The 24,857-nt window shown below is 46.3% G+C and overlaps 1 protein-coding gene across 4 annotated transcripts in view; it reads right to left on the minus strand.

Moving 5' to 3' along the window:
- Window positions 1–2,153: 2,153 nt before the first annotated feature.
- The window catches only part of DGLUCY (D-glutamate cyclase), a 65,669-nt gene continuing 42,965 nt past the window's right edge, over window positions 2,154–24,857 (minus strand). For all 4 annotated transcript variants that reach the window (XM_037503703.2, XM_054691616.1, XM_037503704.2 and 1 more), the window contains 4 exons: window positions 23,064–23,212; window positions 13,550–13,669; window positions 10,297–10,448; window positions 2,154–6,262 (listed from right to left, as the gene is read on the minus strand). In XM_037503703.2, the coding sequence (XP_037359600.1) occupies window positions 6,113–6,262; window positions 10,297–10,448; window positions 13,550–13,669; window positions 23,064–23,212 (571 nt within the window). In that variant the 3' untranslated portion in view covers window positions 2,154–6,112. The remainder of the gene's footprint in view (window positions 6,263–10,296; window positions 10,449–13,549; window positions 13,670–23,063; window positions 23,213–24,857) is intronic.

Raw genomic sequence — 24,857 nt, forward strand, 5'->3', positions numbered from 1 at the left:
GCCAAGAGGGATCAAGCCTTCTAGTGAAGCAGGGTGGGTCTCTCTCCCTTCTCTTGAGAATCCTGAAGGATCTTCAGCATTTCAACTCGTTGTTGCAAATTCGCTCCAGGACTTGACCTCCCACTTGAGAACAGAGCCCAGGCCCGAGGTTTGGAGACAATCACGCCTCTGTCTTTGGACACATGTTCCCGTTTGTCTGCTGAGTAGCTCCTCCCTGCATTGCATTGAGGTAGGGTTTGGTCAGAACTTCCATCCTTAGAGAAGACAGCCAGAGCAGGGGCTGGTTGCATTCATCTCTTGGGGGATATCCACAGTTCCTGGTTTTGTTTGGGGAGACCACATTTGTTGAGCAACTTTTTTAGCTTGGACATTTTCTAAACAGCGGCAGGCTCCATGTTTATAGGCTCCATGTTTATCGCTAAGGATTAACTGCATCATATTAAAATGCAAATTTGGTTTGGTTACTTAATCCCTCTCTTGAGTGTTCCAGGGGACTTTGTCCTCTTCCAAACAGACTAAGGACATTTTGGAGATTAAGACCCCTTCTCTCCTGAGAGAATGGGTGGAGGAGAAGGTCTATTTGGTTTGAACTGAAGGTGACAGAAGCCATTAAATTTCTTTCTTTTTTTAAAAAAGATTTATTTATTTGTGGAAGAACCGGGGTACAGGCCAGATGTGCGGGAGGGTGAGAGGATTCACCAGAGACAGAGTGGGGAACAGAACAGGCAGACTGACGAAATACACTGCATGAGGGGAGCAGGGGGTCAAGACAGGAAGGTCTGCTGTGCCATGTGGGCCCCTCGCCGGCAGGGATCGAACCCGTGCTGCAGAGGCTGTGGACAGCTTCACAGCGCGGCGCTCAACCGCCTGCACCACCAGGGGAGGCCCTAAATTACTTTCTTATTCACCAGTGTAGTTTAGCAAGGGAGGGGCTCATCTTCCTGTTTAAATACAGTGGTCTGTGGCTGGGCCAGACAGAGCAAGAGACATTTTCGGGATACAATACAGTCTCATCTGCTGTTTTCCTCTGGCTGGTACAACCAAGAGCACCAGGATCTTGCTCTGTTGATTGAATGCTTCTGGGGACATTCCATGCCCACCCCACTTCTGGCAGCTGGGGATCCTGCCGCCTACAGGAATTCATCTATAGCACGACGATGATGATCTTTGGTGGCACTCGCCCTGGGACAAACACAGTCCCCAGATCTGGAGAAATGGTGGGATCTCAATTCCATTTGCTTTCATTCAACTATTAGTAGAACACTGCTAGAGGAGACATTAGGAATCAGCACTGGAATGTTCTGTGGAGGTCGTGAAATCCAAATTCCTTTCCCCCATGAATTATCCCACCTAAGTCCCTCAAAAATGATGGTCTAGTTTCTTTACAAATACCACCCAGTGACACTATTTAGCTCATGCCAGAGGTGGGCAGAAAATCTGAACTCCTAGTGGGCCAAAGTGCAGCCACTGCTCCTGCTGGCCTTAGTGCTAGCCCCAGGAGTCACATGACCATGCAGGTACTGGTATTTGAAGTCAACTCTCATGTCCTAATATGCAGTGTTGAGCCTTCCAAACTTATATTAGACAAGGAGGATTATACTCCAGTAACAAAATAACCCCCAAATCACATTGCCTTAAAAACAAGAAGAATTTCTTTCCTGTTTATGTAAAGCCCAATGAGAAACTGCTTTCTGGCAAGCCTTTTCCCAAGTGTGGAAGTTCAGGACCCTTCCCCCCAGAGGGTCCTTCTTCTTGGACTTCTCTTTCCATGCACACTAGTAGGGAAAGCAGCCCGAAGAGTTGGGGGAGGGGGCGAAGGGGAGGGGGGTTTGGTTATGGCCAAACCTTCAGGTGGCAGATGTCTGGGAGTGGATGTGTCCCCCTCACAAGTCATTGGCCAGATGCTGCTCACATGGGCCAACCTGAACTATAAAGGAGGCTGGGAAATGTAGTTTTCCTAAGTATGCCGGAAGAGGGAGCAGAATTGAGGCACACCTGGCTAGTCTTTGTTAGTTTCTTCATGTCACTTCTTCTGAATAAAATCCACATCTTCAAATGTGATGCTAGTTGGGGAGGAAGCTAATTTTCCTCTGCCTTCTATGTCTATAGGCTGGAAAATAATTAATAGACAACAGAGAGATTATTAGCAAAAGAAAAGATAAATTTTAATGACATGCTCAGGAGGCTCACAGAATATGACACCCTTCTGGTCATTCCAGTGAAGTTCTGTAGTTTCTAGAAAGGGAACAATAAAATAGGAAGTACAAAAAGAACAAAGAACTTCACAATTTAAAGAACAAGGAATTTTGCAGGGTTCATCTTCAAAGGCATCCCAGACAGATTTTGCCAGCCTTAGTCTGGGACGATAAGGGTATTTCCCACCTCCCAGACCACCAGCAATTTCCTGTTTTTAGGAAGATAGATAATTAGGCAAAACTTTACACTTGGATCTTTTGTTTGTTTACATTTTAAAACGGTTCATTAGGAAAAGGAGAAAGAAAAAGAGAGGCACTTGCATAGTCATGGGTGGGCAGGAAAGCCAATCTTTTGTTTCTTAATGAGCATGCCACTTAGCCACATCCGGCTAAGTGTCTTTGGTTCCAACACTGGGATCTGAAGCCGGAGTCTGACCTGTATTGAGGATAAGGGGCCTTTAGTCCTCCCGCTCCTATCAATGATTGACTTTTCTGGCCAGTACATCAATCGCTGACATATGAAGAGTTCAAGTGAGCTGGTGTTACACCACATCTCCTTTCTGACTGGACCAGTGTGGTGCTTGAATTTGAGAGTAGACATCTTTATGGAATTAGTGGAACCATACGGAATGGGCAGAGAGGAGCGGAATACAGTGGCTGGACTAAGGTGGGCGGCGAGCAGCCAGACTTGGGTCATGACAGGCAGGAGATGACTCAGAGGGATGCAGGCTCAGCTGAGCCATGGGAGGCACATGGCCAGAGGACAGCCAGGGCACTGCAGAGCCTGACCCCTTCATTGACTCACTTTCCTGGCTCCTAACTGCAACGTCTGTGGAACAAGAACATCTTGAAGTACCCAAGGTTTCCAGTATGCCCTTGGGTATCCAGAGACCATCCCAGGTACAGTTTAATATGATTCATCCCCCAGTATTCTGGGAAATGCCTAGGGAGGCTCATGTGTCCCACAAATCCATCCTGGTAGAAACAGGTAGGGGAGATGGAGTAGCTCAGGCTTTTTTCGCCCCCACCCCCACCCCCAGCCTCTATGGCTACCACCTGCAGTCTTGCATGCTCCTAGGTTGTGTGGATGCCAGGGGCTGAGAGGCGTGGGCCTGGGCACGCATGCCTATGATTACTGACACCTGGACTGAGGAGCGGGAGGGATAAAAGGGGCTCTTCAGCATGGGTGCTCACAGCGGCGTCTCTGGGGCTAGGGGTCTTTGCTGCTGTCTCCCTGCTGGCTGGTCTGTTCCCTGATTTAGCGTTAAAGGCCTGTAAAATGATACCAAGGGCTCCAAAATTCTCTTCATCTGCGAAAATCGAAATTAACCTACCTGTCCTGGGTGGTTGCACAACAAAGCTGTTGACTGTCTCACCCTGGGCCACCATTCCCTAGAGGTTTTATCCTGTCCCTGTGACCAGCTTCTCCAGGCGGTAGCCACCTCACCAGGCTGCCCCCAAAGCATAGCCAAGACTAGGGTGAACTTGGGCAAAATGTTACCAAAGACCTGAACAGGACTCACTGCAGAATGGAAAAGCATAAAACGACCCTGGATTCTCAGGGCCCCAGTGGTCTCTGCTGGACCCTGCTAGGAAGTCTTTTCCTAGCTCTTGCTTTCACCTTAGTGTCTGATTTAGGGTTCTCAGCTTGCCTCTCCCTGCAGGGGGTAGGGGTTTGGATGCTTACTCCTGAGCTAAGGCCCTACTCAGCTTCCTCTGTTCTACCTGGGTCTCTCTCTCTTTCACCAATAACTTAATATCTCCCCCATAAACTTCTAAAGTTACCTTTCACCATGCCTCAAAGTTGTCCATGCTGGGATAGAGTTCTACTATTGCAAAACCAATGCCCCTTTAGCGTCATCCCCCAAAGATGACTCAGAAGAGCACTGGCAACTTGACCAGAGTGAAGTTTTTCCTCATCCAGTCATGAAGATTTAAAACGTCAGGGTGTTTCTCAAAGAAAAATTCCCGTTATACAGAGCTCTGCAGCCCCAAATCTGGGATACAAGTTATAATGGGGGGAGACTGGGCTAGTGACGCTTAAAGCTGAGGCAGTTAGCTGAGCCCTGAGGGGTCGCAGTTGGAGGGACTGAGTTCATTACCAAGGGCATTTCAGCCCAGAGGCCCTGGCACAGGACTGCAGCCTTGTGTGTGTGTGTGCAGCGGGGGTGGGGTGGGGGGAGAGGGGGGTGCTTCTGAGCAGACCCCACCCCAGTTGCTTGTAGCCAGGGGCTTCACCACACCCTGTGGGAGCCCTGGACATTCACCGCAGGTCACTTTACACTTAGCTCGGCTGTTGAGTGTACAGCAGTCCTGGAATGAAGTTGTTTGGTAACATTTCTTTATAAACTTGATGAGAAAAGAGCAATTTGGGGCTACGTGGACAAACTACACTGTTGGAGGATCTGCTTTTCTTTTAAATTATTTTGCTTAAAGTTGCAATTTCCAAGAACCTGTCTGTGACTTAAGTGAGGTCACTTCTATAGCATGTTGTAGGGAGCACAGCGTAACTCAGGCCTCTCCGCCCCAGCCTCTGCGCCGCCACCTGCGGCTGTTTGCCTGCTGGCTTCATTACCCGCATGTGACACCGTGTGGTGGGAAGGTGCTTAGGAGCATGAGCATGGGGCACACACACCTATGATATGGGCTCTCGGGTCAAGAAGTGGGAGATTGCGGGGGCTGGGGGACTCGGTTGCTGCCTGCCTGCTGGTCTGCCTGTGTACGCGGTCCCCTGCTTCAGCATGTCAGATATACCTGAGGCTCCAGGATTCCTTTTTCATTTGCCTGAATCAACCATGAAGCTACCCAGCGTGGGGTGATTGTACAACACGTGTGTCCTGTGCTCCACAGCTAGTGCCCTTTGAGCAATCAGACTGGGCATGCTTAAGGAAATGAAATTAAGCAGGTCCAATAAACACCGAGCAGGGAAGAAGGAGCAACCCCCCATCCCCCACCCCATGAGCCCACCATCACTCAGGCTGGCCCGGCACAGGCGTTGGGCTGGCTCATTGTGTGCGTGTAATGGGCTGTGGTCAGTGACATCGCTGCTTGTAACTCGGATGGGAAGTAGGTGCTGGGCGCTTGTGAAGGAGATAAGGGCACGTGACCAAGGGTGTCTGGTGGACTCTCACCCATGTGACTACTAGGTTGAGATGGTGCTGCCTGAGCCCCAGGCTCCAGGAGTATGACTGAGCCCCAATGCAGGAAGGCCAAGGCATTCAGCTCAGGGCTGGAGGTGAACAGAATGGGGGGAGAGGTGGCCGAGGTGGAAGAATGGCAGGCTCCGAGGCAGAGGGTCAAGAGATATGGGGGTAGAGGGAGGTAGGGGCAGGGGAGTGGCAATAGTCACGAATGCAAAATTCAACGGCACTCTTAAGTAAACAAAAGGCTGGAAAGAGCATTTCAAAGGTATAAATATTTTGGTGGTGGTGGTGATGAGTAAACCTTTGGTGGAATCCCAGAGTTTCATAAATATTCACAACACGGCATTTGTACACTTTGCTATTTCTTAGTTAGTCTGGGGGATTATTCACGGCCCTGGTGCACCCACTGTTGTGTCTGCCTGGCAGTTATTGCTCACTGGTGTCCCCCTGAGTGATTGGTCAGAAGAGTCTCTGAGCAGACTGGGGGCGTAACCGGAAGAAGCCGGGGTGAAGGAGGGTTGGAATCAATGCCTGTAGCACTTGAGGAATAAAAGCCAAAACTTGAAACACCAAAGGAGAGGAAAGTCTTTCTTGGGCCACAGCATCTGTCCTGTCCCCTCTAGAAAGTGGGGGTGTGGGGCCCCAGGCCCGTGAGAGGTGACCGCTCACCCAGGGCCAGTATTGCTGCTGTGGAGGAAGCTAGGGGTCCTTGGGGACCGCCCCCAGGCCTGGGAGTGGGTCTGGTATGCTCTCTACGCCACTCAGTGGGCAGGGTCAGGCCTGCACTGCAGTGACGTCCAGCAGCTTCTGGACCATCTGTGCGTGGGTGCCGTGGAAGGGCAGCCCGTCCACCTCCATGCCCACATTGCCTGTGACGCCGCTCCGGACCTCATGCTGCACCAGGAGGCTCAACATTTTTTCTTCCTGGAAAAATAAATGGGGCAGAGAGAAGTGGCAGAGGGAGGGAGAGAAGAAAGAAATGCATTTATAAGTGGAGAAAATGTATTTGACGTATGCACTCTCTTTTAAAAAATAACGCTTGGGTAAAAAAAATATGAAAAAGTGTCCTGCATCATATTTCATTGGCCCCTGAACAGTTTGCCCATTTCTTTTACCTTCATTTAACTAAATAATAGGCTGCTATGGACACCTGTGTTTCTTGACAAGCACTCCTGCAGGTGCAGTGTGGCTACCTTCTGCCCACCCGGGCCCTGCCCACTTCGGACTACCTGCCAGCGGCCTTTGATGGTGTCTGGATGGCCTCGTTCCTCGAAACCCCACCCCCAGCCTCCCAGCCGCCCTCTGTGGGAAAATCACCAACTCTTGCTGCTGTCACTTTCTAGAGAGCACCCAGTGTAGGTGTGGGAGCACATGCAAAAGCAGAACCCCATCTGAGGCCACAGCTCAGGCTCCAGTAGACAGAGTGGTTTGGGACCAGACAGATCTGATGTGGGTGCTTCCTGGCAGGTGTTTTAACCTCTGTGCCTCTGTCCTCATCTGGATGATGGGGAGCACGATGATGTTGCCTCATTTGAAGGATGAAGTTTTAACAATTACATGAAATAGTGCAAGAGCCCAGCATGGTCCTTGGCACACAATAGGTGGGCCGGGCTGGGGGGCCTGACCTTCAGCATAGAACCTTCCTTTCACTTGTTTTAAAAACTAAAAAGTGATTTGATTCCCCACTTCTCTCCCTCCAACGTGTAAGTTCCCGAAGAATTGCTTGTCTTCACCACTGCCCAGGCAAGATGGTCTTAGGTGAAGTTACTGGAGGAGAGGAGGGTGCCTGTGGGGCACCAGAGGGACACATCCTTCCTCTGCCTGCTCATTCCCAAACAAAGGAGGGAGGGGACAAAGGGCAAGGGGAACTAGAACAGGAAGATTCAGACTTTGATGTTTAGTGAGAGCCTGCTTAGTGCCAGTCCTGACCCGGGGTGGGTGGGTGGGTGTGACAGGGTCCCTGCCCAGGAGCTCACAGTCTCCATAGGGGTCAGGCAGCCCTGTCCAGGGATTACCACTCACAGCAGGGGTCCCAACCCTATTTACTGGAGTGACTCAAGATTTTCTGGGGGGCAATGATGACTGCAGGTGACAAAACAGCAGGAATGAGCAGTGAGGGGCTTTGAGGCCCCATGTTAGAAAATTTCCAAAACAATGGAGACGGCATGGGTGTCTCCTGGGAACAGTCTCTACTCTCTCCTGGCTAGAGCCTGCATTTCCATCTACCTCTGGCACAAAGGGCATTTCCAGAGCACTCTTTGTCCAGCAGCGCCTTCCCAGGGGCTGCCCAGCCGAGAACGGCATTTCCTTCCCTTGTTTGGGTTTGTTCTCCCATCTCTTTTCATTGGGTCATATCCTCTCTTTATGGGGGAATGTTTCTGGGATCCAGGGGCCATTTCCTCCCAGCACACTGCCTGCTCCCACCGTTCACATCCACTGGGTCCCGGGGAGGGTCTGGGGGTGCCCAGGATGCATGTGATCAGTCAACAACATGGGCAGTGACTGGCACCAGCCTCCAGAGCCACAAAGACCAGCCAGGCCAATAGAGCCACTGGCTCATTTCCAGGAATCTCTGACTGGCCACACTGTCTTCACGGAGCCCCACCTAAGGGGTGTGAGGCCTGGCCAAAGGGACGTGAGGCAGAGTGGACAGGACTTGGGCCTAGTCCATTTTGGGGGTGGGGTGGGAAAAGACCCCAGGATGCCTTGGGGCTGAGAGGTTAGGTATGTGGGTGGTGGTTGTTCATTCACATGGAAAGTGTGGCGGGCTGGTATTCGGGGCTGGGTGATGCTGCTGTTCAAAGTGAGATGGGATGAAGGAGCCTTCTGGGAAGTTGGAACTGTTTTGTATCGTGATCCTGGTGGTGGCTGCAAACTTCATCTTAAACACTTAAGGTTTATCTACTGTATTCTGTTATTATATCTCATTTTAAAACATTATAAAGAAAAATAGGGAATGAAAGTTTTAGAAGAGAATAGGAGCCTACAATGAGGTCAGAAGTCATGTTCCTGCCTCTCCATTATCTATCCATCCATCCATCCATCTGCCTGTGAAGCATTATGCTTCCATCCTACATTTCCAGAGTACCTTCTTTGGTCTAGGCCCCAAAATATGGACAAATAAGTCATCACCCCTTTCCTTCAAGAATCTATGTACTCTTTGGTTCCTTCTCTCTTGCTGCCAGTGGGCATGTGAACAAAGGGGTCCTCTTCTGTTTCCCCAGCTACATGGCTAAGTGCTTTAACAGAGCAGCTCATATGACCTTCTAAACTTGGGTCTATTGTCTTCATTTATTTGATGACCCCCGAGGAGTGCTGAGGTTGGGAGACCAGCTTGAGACTCAGGTGGTAGAACTGGGATTAAACCAGGCAGCTGAGCTCCAGGCCTGCTTCTTTCCTAAACACCCACTTCACTCACCCAAGACAGGCTGGACATTTTTAAAAAGCATTCCATCCTGGGAAACAGGAGGTATCCAGAAGCATAGAGAAGAAATGATCCTAACCAGCATCGGGGCAGAGTTGGCCTGGCTGGCTCACATCTGTGGCTCTGACCAGCTTCCCCAGGTCTCCCGGTTGGGACCCTGTAGTCCCTCCCAGGGCCCCACCCCAGACCTGCCACCCTGTTTTCTGCAGCGTTCTGGACCCCAAGATGAGGGAGACCAAGACCACAGCCCTTAGGCTCCGGGCCCACTCGTTCCGGAGCTTGCAGGTAGCACCTTAGTCTCTCCTATAGGGGGTCTTCTGTTGGCTCTTAGCTCCTGACAAGTCTGAGGAATGCTCTCCAGCCCTTTGCTTGACCCTCAAGTAAAACCCCAGGGCACACTGCTGGGTCAAGGGCCTGAGAAGGCAGATGGACCCTGGCCTGTGGTGGCCACTGTGCCTGGACTCTTCAGCATGAGGCCTAGTCCTGCTCTAGTCATGGTCAGAACTGCCTCTGGATATGAGAGGCCTTAGTTACAAGCAACTCACAGAGCAGAGATGAGGGACTCTCCTCTGCCCCTAATCAGTTAAGCTTTGCCACCAGCTCAGGGCAGTTCGGTCTGGTCAACATCTTTTGATGACTCAGGACACCCATGAAGTGTCCCACAGAACTCGAGTGGGATGATTCCAGTTTACACTGTTTTTCATGTCTCCAAACCTTTGCTTGCGTGGCTCCTGCTCCCTGAATACCCTTCCTACCCTTCCTTACCTGGCTAGTAGTATCCGACTCACCCTCCAAGACCCAAGTCAGTGTCCTCTCCTCCAGGCAGCCTTCCTTGAACTCTCCGAATGAACTAAGCACCTGTTCTCTGTATCCCCACAGCTGTTGTACACACTTCTTCCCACTCCTGAAATTACCTCTGTGTGTCATCTCCGTGGATCCCATGTTCCGGAGCCAGGGGCCATGTCCCACCCTTCAGTCTTTCAGAGTGGGCCAGGGTCTGACCCAGAGGAGGGCTCAACACATGCATTTGTCCTTTATCTTTAAAAATGTTCCCTTTGATTTGCTTTATATGGGCAGCACAGCATTAATGTATTAAGAATTGGTTGGAAAGGCAAAAGGAGAATTTTCTGTCCCTGGAGGGTAAGTGTTGGCCTGTGGGAAGTGGCTGGCTGGGCTCATTCTTTTGTGTCTGTGTGAATCAGGAGTCATGTGTGAGACGGCTCTGAGTGCTTCTTTCCAGTTCAGATCCAGGAAGTGTAAAGAAAGCACAGAGGCCCTCTAAGCCCAACTGGAGCAGACAGTTCCCTGAAAATGTCCCTTCAGCTGCCAGAGCCCACTCTCCCCAGCTCCTCCCACACCCTGATATTACCAGGAACTGGAAACCTCTGAGCCAGGTGGGGAGGAGCCTATTCCCCTAGATAGGTTCTGTCTCTGCCTCTTGAGGGCCAGCAGCGCCCTACTTTGGAACCCCAGGCCTGCTCCTCACCCAGGGAAACAGTGACTCTGGTGGGAGTGGCTTGCTGGGGCTTGTTACCTTAGTGACAGAGGGGAGGGCCTGAGTCCAGCTATGCTCCCCAGGAGCCCTGGGGGGCCCCACTGCCTTTCTCAGGTAACGCCCATGGGTCTCGCATGAGTTCAGGATGTACAGCGCACAGGCTAAGGCGTAGCCGCCCCAGTTGGAAACACCTAGGGGAGAAAAAGATTCTGTCAAAGACTGAGAATTAGAAAGACCCAGCATGCCTCGCACTGCCTCTGAGTAGCAGAATTCATCTCAAAGAGTAGGCGAAGACCAGTGGACCAGAATTACCTGGGAACCTGTTAGACACACCAGTTCTTGGGATGCAGCCCAGATGTGTGAAGGAGCTCAGCTAGGGAACGGGGAGCAGCTGTGTTTTCTTCGGTCCTCCCAGTGACTCCGGTGCAGGTTAAAGTTTGAGGACCATTGCCTGGAACCATCTGGGTTATGCATTGCTAATGAGCATAGTGCCAAGGACTCAGGCTACTGCCCGAAGAGGCCATTCCAGAACTCTCCTTCTGGCTAATCTGAATCCCAGCACAGCAGGGAAGGCCCTCTGGGCAGGGTTGAGCGACAGCTCTTCCATGCTGTTGTGCCACCTCTTTAAGTGGCTAGCAGTCACTTCTAAGGTCAGCTTCTGCCTTCCTTTCCCTGTCTAGGCACAGGCCCAGAGGGCTTATTCTACAGCGTGGGGGCCACCTCATGGGCTCTTCTCTGAAACCTGCTGGGTTCTCCAATGAGTCAGAGAAGGGCTGAATAAGAACCTGCCAAGTTCTAGGTGCTGGAGAATCAAAAAGGAAAGAGGCACTCCCCACGAGGGGAGAAGGGGACTGCACCTGCAGCAAACCACTGCATGGGATGATCTGTGAAGGGGGTCCTCCCAAAGGATGACGGGGGCACGGAGGAGCAGGCACGCATTCTGCCAGGCTTGCGAGAGAGTCACAGAGAAGGAGTCATTTACTTGCCAGAGGTAGGGTGGAAGAGTGGGGGCATTTCCGGTAGGAAAAAAAAGATACATGCAGTGAGAACAAAAGCGCTTGGCATGAAAAAATGAAGCGTATACCAAAATATGTGGGTGACTATGCAGTGATGATAATGTTGCTTTTCACTAATTCTAAGATGATGCAATTTTTTAGGTTAACATCTCTGAACTTGAGATGCATTTTACAATCAATAGCATCTAGACATTATAATTGGCAGTGTTTTCCTTTCTTGGTGGTAACAAAATAATGGTAATTCTTGTCATTGATAACATCTGAGACTCAAGGGGACAGGGCCACCTGCCTGGAGTACTTATAATGTATGTACTCTTCTACCGCCTTCCATGGATTAGCTCCAGTTCTTGGGGGCTGCAGGCTCCCAAACAAGAGCTTGGTGTCCTTATGACAAGCCTATGAGGTGTGGGAATTATGATTATTTCCATTGTAACACTGGAAAACAGACACAGAGAGGTTAATAACCTGCCAAAGGGCACACAGCTAGTATGTGGTAAATCCGAAATGTGAACTCAGCCTGCTGCTTCCAAATCCTATATATATATATTACACAAATATATGATTTGAAAATGTTTAATTAATTGCGTCAGATTTCTTTTTTTGTCCTTTTTATTTAGAAGTGTGCTGTGTAATCTCAAATTGTTTGGGGATTTTCTAGCTATCTTTTTGTTACTGATTTCTAAGTGCTGCTCTAGGGGTCTGAGAGCAGACATGAGGATTTCTATTCTTTTAAATTTGTCAAGGTGTTTTTTTTTTTTTTTTATGGTCCAGAAAGTGGTCCATATTGGTGAATGTTCCATGTAAGCTTGAGAAGTATGTGCAGTCTGCTATTGTTGGATGGAGGAGTCTATACATGTCAATTATATCTAGTTAACTGATGTGCTGTTGAGTTCAACTATGTCCTTAACAATTTTCTGCCTGCTGAATCTGTCCATTTATGATAGAGGGATGTTAATGTTTCCAACTAACTCTAGGAGAGGATTCCTCTATTTCTCTTCCTTGTGTTTCTTTCTGTTTTTGTCTCACCTATTGTGTGCTCTATTGTTAGGCACATATATACTGAGGATTGCTATCTTCTTCAAGTATGACCCGCTTATCATTATGGAATGTCCCTTCTTTCCCTGAGAAGTTATCTGTTCTTAAATTTGCTCTGTTGAAATTCATATAGTTACTTTTGCTTTTAAAATTTCTACTAGTATTAGTATGGCATATCTTTCTCTATCCCTTTACTGCTAAAGTATATGTTTTTATTTTTACAGTGGGCTTCTCATAACAACATACAGTTGGGTGTTGTTTTTTGCTCTATTCTGAAAATCTGTCTTATAACTGGTATTCTAGACCACTGATGCTTATTATTGGTATAGATGGATTGCAGCTACCGTATTTGTTCCTGTGTTTTACTTAGTTGCCCTTGTTCTTTTATCCTATTTTTTATCTTCCACTCTTTTTCCTTCATTATTTTTTCCTTTGAGAAAGTCTTTATCCTTCATTTCCAATATTATGTAGGCTACAGAATTCTAGGTTGCTGTGTTTTTTTTTTCCTGAACACTTTAAGTATTTCACTCTATTCTTGCTTTCGTGGTCTCTGAGAAGTCAGATGTAATGCTTATCTTGGTTCCTCGGTAAGTTGGCTATTTTTCCCACCTTTGGCTTTTTTAGTCCTTTATTTTTGATTTTCTGATGTTTCATACATGCAAGTATAGTTTTTTGGTATGTATTTTGCTTGGGGTTCTCTGAGTTTCCTGGGTCTGTGGTTTAGTGCCTGTTATTTTGAGGGAAATTCTCAGTCATTATTGCCTCAATTCTTTCTCTCTTTTCCCTCAGATGTTCCCATTAGATATGTTATACCAGTTTTGTAGTTGACTAACATTTTTTGGATATTGTTTTTTTTTCCTTTTTTTTAGTTTTGGAAGTTTCTATTGTCATATCCTCAAGTTCAGAGATTGTTTCCTCAGCTGTATTCAAAGATGTATCAAAGCATTCTTCATTATAGTGTTTTTAATCTCTAACATTTCCTTCTAATTATTTCTTAGAATTTCTCTCTCTCTGCTGTTGCACTTGTATACTTCTACTCTAACCCCAGTACCCAGAATAATTCCTAATGTTTGTTGAATGACTGAATGAGAGGCTAGAGACTGAGAACTAAGTTCCCTTCTTGTCCAGATGCCTCTAGACTCTACTCATAGAAGAGCAAGCTTCTGCTTGGCCAGGTTCCAAGTCAGATCCCTTCCCTGGATAGCAGGAGGACATGGCTGGTCAGCCACCCAAGCACTCACCGGCGATAACAGCAAAGTCAGCTGCCACGTCACAGGCGATGACATCCCCATTTCGTATATGCTTCTTCACGGCCTCCTTGACTTTGCCCATCCCAAGTTCATTGCCTCCATCACCGACTCCTAGAGGGAAGGGAACTAAGTCAGCATACAGGGTTGGGCCAAAGTGGGGCCAATGTGGGGCTGTCCTGCTACATGTGCCTACTTCCTCAGGGAGGAGAAAGGAGTTGGTTCTAGAAACATTCTCAGAAACCAGATGTAGCACTTGTACTTTGGGTCTTGTAGAAACTCCTCTTATTAAAAGTACATCAACATTTATGGGCCTCCCCGGTGGCGCAGCGGTTGAGCGCTGGGTTGCGAAGCTGCCTGCAGCCTCTGCAGCGCCGGTTCGATCCCCGGCTGCTCCTGGCCACTGGAGGAGGGTCCCACATGGTGTGCAGACCTCTCCTGCTGCCCGCTGCTCCCCTAAGCCGTGTACCTCGGTCCTTCTGCCTGCTCTGCTCCCCGCTCTGGCTCTGGTGAATTCTCTCACCCTACCGTGCTTATGACTGTACCCAGTGCTTGTATAAATAAATAAATAAATCTTTAAAAAAACAAGCAAACATAGTGGCCAGCTGGGGAGTTAGCCCACACCGGGCCCCTTCTGAACAAGTAGTCTGAGCCCACAGGGAGAGCGAGCACCCACAGCCGGGGCAGACCAGGCGCGCAGAATAGTGTGCCTGAGACCAGAAGCGCAGGGAGTGTGTCCCACATCACCATTTTAGAACAGGGACATTTCTTCAGTAAAGACTACCTGCAGAAGGCTTCCTCAGGAGCCAGAGGTGAGCGGGGGAAGTTCGCCCACGCCAGACCCCCTCTGGCCTGCAGTCCAAGCCCAGAGGGGAGCAGGAACCCACCGCCGGGGCAGACCAGGCGCACAGGGGAGTGTGTCCCCACATCGGCATTTTAGAACAGGGACCTTTCTCCAGTAAAGGCTGCTTGAAACTGACAGATGACTCCTGGAAGAACCAGAGGGGAACAGAGAAGCCCACCCAAGATGCCGGCAAGTCCCAACAACACAGTGTCCCAACGCATACGGCAAATTAGAAAACAGACAGTAGGGAGGAGAAGAACCACACGCAACCTAGCAACTCTCCAGAGAAAAAGCACACCACAAAAAGAAAGCCAGCCCCCAGATTGCAACGACAATAACTTGGAAGAATTTCTGAGCCTTCCAGAAAGAGAATTTAAAATTGCCGTGATTAAAAAACTGACAGAAGTCATAAAGGAAAACAATGATAAGGGAAAAATAATCAACGATCAGAAGAATGCAATTGAGTCCCTAGAGAGGGAAAACAATGGTCAGAAGAAAGAAATTGAGTCCCTAAAGAGGGAAGTAAAAGAAATGCAGGAGATCAAAGAATTAATGGAAGAACTAAAGAATTCTGGGAAAAGCAATGAAAGCAGAATAGATGAAATGGAAGAACGAATAAGTAATCTTGAAGACACAGAAATAAAAAGAACCAAAACAGAGAAGGAAAGAGAAGTACGAAGGAAAAAGAACGAAGAAAGACTTCGGGAACTATCGGACTCCATGAGGAAAGGAAATATAAGAGTTATAGGAATACCAGAAGGAGAGGAGAGAGATGTAGGAACAGAGAAAATATTCAAAGAGATAATTGAAGAGAACTTCCCAAATGTGAAGAAGGAGCTGAAAATTGATATACAAGAAGCAAGAAGAACACCAAACTTCCACGACGAAAGGAAAAATACAGCAAGACACATAATAGTAAAGCTCCCAAGAATCCAGGACAAGGAAAAAATAATGAAGCTGGCAAGAGGGAAGAAACAGATAACATTCAAAGGAAAACCAATCAGGCTGACATCAGACTTCTCCGAAGAAACACTACGGGCAAGGAGAGAGTGGAGGGACATAGTCAACAGACTCCAAGAAAACAGATGCCAACCAAGAATACTCTATCCCGCAAAGCTCTCCTTCCTCTTTGAAGAAAGAATATGGACCTTCCCAGACAAACAGAAACTCCGGAATTTCATTGCAACTAAACCCCCACTCCAAAAAATACTACAAGGAGTTCTAAAGCCAGAACCTCAGAGCGACGAATAACAATGAAAGAAGGCCAAAAAAAAAAAAAGTTATTAAAAGAATAAATAAATAAAATCAAAGGAAAGACAAACACAATGGCAAATACAGATGTTAACATATCAATATTAACTCTAAATGTAAATGGACTAAACTCTTCAATAAAAAGACACAGAGTTGCAGCCTGGATTAAGAAACAAAACCCAACCTTTTGCTGTCTCCAGGAAACACATTTAGCTACAAAAGATAAAAATAGGCTCAAAGTTAAAGGATGGAAAACAATCCTACAAGCAAATGGACCAAAAAAGAAAGCAGGAACAGCTATACTTATATCAGATAAAACAGATTTCAAACTCAAAAAGATAAAAGAGACCCCAATGGTCACTACATTATGATCAAGGGGACAATACTTCAAGAAGAAATAACACTCATTAACATATACTCACCAAACGAAGGAGCACCAAAATATATCAGACAACTGTTGTCCTCTCTGAAAACAGACATCAGAGAAAACACATACGTAGTGGGAGACTTCAACACACCACTATCAACAATGGATAGATCAACAAGACAAAAAATAAGTAAAGAAACCAAAGCTCTAAATAAAGACCTAGAGCAATTGGGCTTAACAGACATCTATAGAACACTAAACCCCAAAAAAACGGAGTACACATTTTTCTCAAGCGCACACGGATCATTCTCCAGGATCGATCACATACTGGGGCACAAGACAAACATCAACAGATACACCAAGATTGAAATCATATCAACCATCTTTTCTGACCATGAAGGCATCAAACTAGAAATAAACCATAAAAAGAAGGCAAGGAACTTTCCTACCTCATGGAGATTAAAAACCACACTACTGGAAGACCATTGGGCTAATGAGGAGATCAAAGAAGAAATTAAAAAATTTTTTGAATTGAACGACAAGGAGGACACCAATATCCTAAATGTATGGGATGCAGCAAAAGCAGTAATAAGAGGAAAATATATAGCAATAGAAGCTCACATCAAGAAACAAGAAAGAACGCAAAGAAACAACCTAATCTCGAAGCTCAAAGATCTAGAAAAAGAACAACAAGAAAACCCCAAAACCAGTAGAAGAAAAGAAATAATAAAAACCAAAGCAGAAATAAATGAAATTGAAACTAAAAAAACAATCCAAAAGATCAATGAAACCAAGAGCTGGTTCTTTGAAAAAATCAATAAAATAGACAAACCCCTAGCCAGGCTCACAAAGGAAAAAAGGGAGAAAGCACAAATAAACAGGATCATCAATGAAAGAGGAGAAATCACAACGGACACAGCAGAAATCAAAAGAATAATCAGTAACTACTATGAACAGTTATATGGAAACAAGTTTAACAATCTAGAGGAGATGGACAAATTCCTACAACTCTACAATCACCCAAAGCTAGATAAAGAAGAAATAGAACACCTAAACAGACCAATTACAATTAGCGAAATTGAAATGGTAATCAAAAACCTCCCCAAAAACAAAAGCCCAGGACCTGATGGATTTACAAATGAATTCTACCAAACATTCAGAGACGAATTAGTGCCTATCCTTCACAAACTCTTCCAAAAAATTGAGAAGGAAGGGACAATACCTAACACGTTCTATGAAGCCAACATTACACTAATACCAAAACCGAACAAGGACAACACAAAAAAGGAAAACTACAGGCCAATCTCCCTAATGAACACTGATGCAAAAATCCTCAATAAAATTTTAGCTATCAGAATCCAACAATGTATCCATAAGATAATTCACCACGACCAAGTTGGATTCATTCCAGGGGCACAAGGATGGTTTAACATCCGAAAATCAATCAACGTTATCCAACACATCAACAAAAAGAAATATAAAAACCATATGATAATATCAATAGATGCTGAGAAAGCTTTCGACAAAGTGCAACACCCATTCATGATAAAAGCTCTTGAAGTTCTTGGGATACAAGGAACATACCTCAACATCATAAAGGCCATCTATGACAAGCCAACAGCCAGTATCATTCTCAATGGTGAAAAGCTGAAAGCAATTCCATTAAGATCTGGAACAAGACAAGGATGTCCACTCTCACCATTGCTTTTCAATATAATACTGGAAGTCCTAGCCAGGGCAATAAGACAAGAGAAAGACATCCAAGGAATCCAAATAGGAAAAGAAGAAGTCAAACTATCACTATTTGCAGACGATATGATATTATACATAGAGAACCCCAAAAACTCCACAGAAAAGCTAATTCAACTCATCAACCAGTTCAGTAAAGTGGCAGGATACAAAATCAACACGCAAAAGTCAGTAGCCTTCCTATACACAAACAATAAATCTGAAGAAGAAGAAATCGAAAAGACCATCCCTTTTGTTATTGAAACAAAAAAAATCAAATATTTGGGAATAAATCTAACAAAAGAGGTAAAGGACCTATACAAAGAAAACTATAAAACACTGTTAAAAGAAATAGAAGAAGACACAAAGAAATGGAGAGACATCCCCTGCTCATGGATTGGAAGAATAAACATTATTAAAATGGCCATCCTTCCAAAAGCAATATACAGATTCAATGCTATTCCAATCAAAATTTCAATGTCATTCTTCAAAGAAATAGAAAAATTATTGATGAAATTCATATGGAATCACAAAAAACCCCGAATAGCCAAAGCTCTCCTGAAAAAAAAGAAGGGAATGGAGGCATCAGACTCCCAGACTTCAAACTATACTACAAAGCCATAATCATCAAAACTGCATGGTATTGGAACAAGAACAGACATACAGACCAATGGAATCGAATAGAAAATCCAGAAATAAACCCACAGATTTATGGTCAACTAATCTTTGACAAAGGAGCAAAGACTATGCATTGGAGCAAAGAAAGTTTGTTCAATAAATGGTGCTGGGAAACTGGGTCGCTACATGCAAAAGAATGAAGCTTGACCACCACCTCACACCATACACAAAAATCAACTCAAAATGGATTAAAGAACTAGACATAAGACCTGAAACCATAAAATATATAGAAGGAAATATAGGCGAAACACTACGTGATTTGCACATCAAAGACATCTTTACAGACACATCACCCAAAGCAGTGATAGTGAAGGCAAAGATAAACAGCTGGGACTATATCAAATTAAAGAGCTTTTGCACAGCAAAAGAGACAATAACAAAAACAAAGAAACCCCACCAACTGGGAGAACATTTTTGCACCCAACACTAATGATAAAGGACTGATCACAAAAATCTGCAAAGAGCTGATGAGACTCAACAACAACAAAGAAAATAATCCAGTCAAAAAATGGGCAGAAGAGCTTAAAAGAAACTTCTCTGAAGAGGAAATGCAAATGGCCAACAGGCATATGAAAAAATGTTCAACATCACTTGTCATCAGGGAAATGCAAATCAAAACTACCATGAGATACCATCTTACACCAGTGAGAATGGCACATATTAAAAAAACTAGCAACAACAAATGTTGGCGAGGGTGTGGAGAAAAAGGAACTCTTCTGCACTGTTGGTGGGAGTGCAAACTGGTCCAACCACTGTGGAAAGCTGTGTGGAGATTTCTGGACCTACTAAACATAGAGCTTCCATATGACCCAGCAATTCCACTCCTAGGTATTTACCCAAAGGACACAGAAACATCAATTCCAAAGAACACCTGCACCCCTATGTTTATAGCAGCACTGTTTACAATAGCTAAGCTTTGGAAACAACCCAAATGCCCAAAAATAGATGACTGGATCAAGAAGATGTGGTACATATACACCATGGAATATTACTCAGCATTCAAAAAAGATAAACACATGCAATTTGCTGCAACATGGATGGCGCTGGAAGGGATCATGCTCAGCGAAATAAGCCAAAAAGAAAAAGAAAAATACCGGATGGTCTCACTCATAGCAGGAATCTAGAAAACTTAAATAATGGACCAGGAAAATGAAAAACTATAAGAAAGTGAAAATCAAAATCAACAAAAAACTATGAACCAGAGACACTTTTAGGGGGGCGGGGGCGGGAGGGGAGGGATTGGGGTCAGAATGGGGGGCGGCAATTGTATGGGGAATATAACAATAAAATTTATAAAAAAAAAAAAAAAAATAAAATAAAGAGACGAAACTGAAAAAAAAAAAAATATAAATTACTCTTTATGTATGTAAGGTAAACTTCTATTACCATCATAAAATTATAACCCCCCAAAATGGCTTCAAAAATCATAAGAGGAAGCCTCTCTGGTGGCACTAGGGGTTGGGACGTAACCTATGAAGCTATCTGCAGCCACTGCAGCACGAGTTTGATCCCTGGCCAGGGAGCCACCCACATGGCACAGCAGACGTCTCCTGGCTCCCCTGCTGCTCCCCTCAGCAGTGTACTTCGGCCGATCCACCTGTTCTGTTCCCCACTCTGTCTCTGGCGAATCCTCTCACCCCCACACTCTGGCCTGTACCCCAGTTCTTGTATGTATAAATAAATAAATCTTTTTAAAAATCAAAAAAAAAAAAAAAAAAAAAACAAGCAAACAAAAAAAAAAACAAAACAAAACAAACAAACAAACAAAATACATCAACATTTAGAGCTCACCAGAATGTGAGCATGTTCTCTATTGGGTCATGTTCTCCATGCATAGATGGAGCCCCTTTATGCCAGTTTTGTCAGGCCCACAGAAGATGCAGGTGTGGTGACATCCAGGACCTGCCTTGAGTGGCTCCTGCCACAAGTCACTGAGCCCCACTGGTGGGACCTGACAGCTTCCCATTGGCAGGAGGAAACTGGTCAAAGTTCTGTAATTTACTTTTAAGGCTTCTGTTTAAAGGATGTGAAATGTACATGTGTTAATTCATTTTAATCTACATGAGAGTGGTGCCTGGTTAACATGTGAAGTCTCCTAGTACACACTGGTGGGGGGTGCCATTTAAAAAGATGGGTGTACAAAACCATCTGATAATGGGCACCAGAGGGCTGGTTAACTAGCATAATAGAAAATGTTAAAGTAAGGAAAGGTTAGAATGATTTATCTCACTGGAGAAATAAAGAGAGGCAGATGGGCTAAAGATAATATATTTTTTAAAGATTTATTTATTTATACATACAAGAACTGGAGTACAGGCCAGAGGTGCAGGGGGTGAGAGGATTCACCAGAGATATAGTGGGGAACAGAACAGGCAGATTGACTGACATACGCTGCTGAGGGGAGCAGCGGGCAAGACAGGAGAGGTCTGCTGCACCATGTGGGTAGCTCCCTGGCCATCTGGGAATCGAACTTGTACTGCAGAGGCTGTGGATAACTTCCCAGTGCCATGCTTAACCCCTTGCACCACCAGGGAGACCTGGGCTATAAATAATTAATGGCACTTCTGCCCTAATTAGGAGAAGATGAGAGGCCTGTGCCTCTGAGGAGCAGTGTTTAATCCTATGTCCAGGTATTTCTGAGCACTCCATAGAGTTTAGCTGAATCCACCTGTAGATACTAGCAGCTGCCTCAAGGTGACCTTTCCTCCAAAGGGCTTGTCCAGATGCCTCACAGTCAAAGGGCAGGGCCCCTGGGCATGCTGCAATGTGTGTATGTGGTTGGTGCTCACTGGGATCGGAGGCCTCGGGACCTAGCGCTGACCTACCTCAAGCATCATCCTAGACCTGGACTCAGACAAAAGGTAAATGAGCACAGCCTTAGATCCACACGCTGGGCATTTTTCTCTGGAATTTCTCTTGGTCCATGCAGCCCACTGAGTGAAGAGAAACACCTCCGCTAGCACTGGACTATTGTCTCTGCTCTTTAGCATTTTATGTTTCCTCTTGCTCTCTCCTCATGTCAGTCCTGTCCATGACCTTGTTGTCTTCATGAATAGAGCCTGCAATTCTCTGAGCGGGTTGTCAGTAGGAGGTAGTGTGTAGACCTTCAGCTGAGCGCACTGTCCATGCTGAGACAGCTGCCTGTGGAAAGTATGGGGAGGGGTTTTGATGGGGCCAAGGCAGGGAAGGAGCACATGGGGTAGTCTGCTGTGAGGAGACAGGGGAGCCAGCAGTACTCGGGGTCCTGAGGCCAAGAGGGGGGCCAGGAGTCCTCCAAGCAGGCAGTTTAAAGCCACCAGTCATCAGCTCTTGTGCTTCCTCTGGGCCCCCACGGCCTTCACTGCACAGGACTTTAGGTGGACAGCCCTGGTTCTAGTAGCTCTGAGTGGCCCGACTGTCCGTTAGCACTGCAGACCCCTTCCTTCTCTCCCGTCAATGTCTCCTCCAGCCTGGGGTCCTCCGCCCAGGGAGACAGGAAGCCGGAGCCAGGGGCATTGGGTGCCACGCCCTGTGCCTTTCTGGGAAAGAGTGATTTACAGACATTTCCTAATCAACCAGAAGACTTTCATTGTCTCATCAAAACCTCAAAAGCCAAAGGCAGCTAATGAGTCTGGGAAACCTCTAAAGTGTTTGAATGGAGAGTACAAAAAACACAGAATAACAAACAAGCCTAATGACTCCAGCTCCTGACACTGCCCAGGGGAGGAGGCCAGCTCTCCAGAGAGCCTGTCAGAAATCCATAAAGGCTGCAGGATCTCACAAAGGGCAAACGGGGTGGGGTCCTGGGAGCCTGGATTCCACCCCTATTCCACTAGCAAGGTTAAGTAGCCAGGCACCTCAAGGGACCTTGGGGCCTGGGTCTGGACCCTACACCTGCCTTCCCCACTTACAGGGCTTTAAACAATATGATGGATGCAAAACCTCTTTGAAACTGATAATGGTCTGTACAAACACAAGTGATCACATTATTACTTTATTAATCAACATATTGTAGTAATCATGTATTTAAGATATATTTAAAATTAATACGCTTCCTGAGATGGTACAAAGGGTACATGAGACACTCACCCTGCATGACTGGAATAATGTCTGCATTTTATAATCGCTGTCAAGTCATTATTAGTTTTGTTATTTAGAGCTGGGCCAACAGAATATACCCAGTTAAGTGTCATTTCCCTTCCCTGGTGTGGGGTGTGGTGTCTGTCTAAGGGGTGGTGTCTGTCACGTCTACACTGGCCATAATAACCAAAGGCCGTCTCCGGAGTGAAAAGCCATGGTCCCCAGTAACTCCTTCCTGTCATGTGTTCAGCAGTCACTAAAAAGATGACATTTACTTTTGTTTTTATCAAATGTCTATTCATATCTTTGGCCCACTGAACCTAACCATTAAGAATCTGAAGTTAATTGTTCAACACAATTAACAATCTTGGAAATATGAATCAAGGCCACAGCTGATATCATTTTACACCAATTTAACTGGTTAAAAAACGATAAAAACCAAGTGCTGGAAAGGCTGTAGATACATAGGATCTCCTTTATACTGTGGGAATAAACTGACAAAAACAATTCGGGGAAAAAAAAAAAAAGACGACATTTAGGGCTGGCAGGTTCCAGTTGAGTTCTCAGCGCCCCCGGCTTACCTGTAGATGTGATGCCAGGAATCTTCTGTGCTGCAAGGAAAAGATCATCAATGGGGTCCGCCAAGTGCTTGATGTTCACCTTCCTGGCGTTGTAGTGGTTCCCGTCGGCTGCCCTACCCGTCCGCTCAATGGCCACCAGGTGGTCGAACCTGCGGAAGCAGGGTCACAGTGTCCCCATTGAGCTAGCTGCTGCCTTTATGCAAACGACCCTTTGTTCTCTCTTTGATTCCTTCATTCCTGCAGGACTTGGCTGAATACCTACTGTGTGCCCAGACCTCTGTCGAGAGATAGTCTATCACATCAGTTTCAAAAATAGCCTCTGAGTCTTTACAGCTTATTAGACTCAGTGGCTGTGTAAGCAGGAAGACCAATGGTCAGGTCACTGTGGGGGATGCTGCTGGTGCCTCCAAACCTCCATCACGGCACAGTAACCAGCCCCAGTGGTGTGGCCATTGGCTGCTGTGAGCACACTGCCGCCTCCTCCGGGATCTTGTTCACTTTCAGACACAAAATAGACTGAAATGGATTTGAAATTGAAAATGAATAAACCTAACACAAGAGAAACCTCTTTAGACAGAGCTAGAGAGATGGCACTGATGGGGGAGATGGCATGGGAGTAAGAACGTGGGGTGTAGAATCAGGTGGTGCACATTAGGATTCCAGGTCCTCTTGCCACTGGCCCTGGGGTGTCGCTAACCCAGCCGCCCTCACCTTCTGCATCTGCCTGCTGACCCAACTGCAGTATCTGTCTCCTACACTTTCGAAAGCGTTGAAAGAAATGACACACACAGCGCTGAGCACAGAGCCCCGCACCGGCCCAGCACTGAGCCCATGCTCGCGGGAGGTTGTGGCTGTGTCGTTATGAAGAGGAGCATTGTTTTGATAATCTAATTTCAGAACATGAACTGTGCCCTCTGATAGCTCTTTAAATTCCCCCTCAATGGAGTTCTTTAAGATCTTAAGTCTGCTTGGAGAAATTGTAGTGATTACTCCAAAATTAAAAATAGAATTACCTAAGGATCCAGCAATCCCACTTCTGGGTTTATACCTGAAAGGATCGAAAGAATTGAAATCTGGGTCTCTAGGGCATATTTATACCCCCCTCTGTGAGCAGCATTGCTCACAGAGGCAAGAGGTAGAAGTAGCCCAAGGTCCCAGCAACAGATGAATGGGTAAACAAATGTCATTTATCCACTCAGTGGGCTATTACTCAGCCTTTAAAAGGAAGGGCATTCTGATACAGGCTCCAGCATGGATGCACCTCCAAGACGTTGTGCTAAGAGAAAGAAGCCAGTCATGGGAAGACACAAAGCTATAGGATTTCATTCTATAAAGTACTAGAATCACCAGCTTTACAGAGACAGAAAGGAGGAGGGTGTTGCCAGGAGCAGAGGAAAGAGTAGCAGGGAGTTTACTGTTTAATCAGTAACAGAGTTCCCTTTGGGAAGATGAAAAAGTTCTGGAAATGAATGTTGGCGTTGGCTATACAACAATGTGGATGTACTTAACGCCACTGAACTGCATACTTAAAAACGCTAAAGTGGTGAATTTTACGTTATGTCTGTTTTGCGACAATAAGAAGTCTGGGCTCTGAGTGTTTTTTGTGGACCTGATTTTTCAGAACAAATGCAATTTGCCTGTCCATTGAGCCTGGTTGTGCTGGCACCCGGTGGTATCCTGTGCCTGGGGTGGGCTGGCAGCCCGGTGGGGGCTGGAGGAACATCCTGATGCTGCACCGCCAGAGAGGAGCAGGCAGCCACTGAAAAGCTGAACCAACAGGGGGACAGTGCTTCC

This window comes from Talpa occidentalis, unplaced genomic scaffold (genome assembly GCF_014898055.3).
Source record: "Talpa occidentalis isolate TD23 unplaced genomic scaffold, MPIMG_talOcc4v2.1 talOcc4.11, whole genome shotgun sequence".
NCBI classification, from domain to species: Eukaryota; Metazoa; Chordata; class Mammalia; order Eulipotyphla; family Talpidae; genus Talpa; species Talpa occidentalis.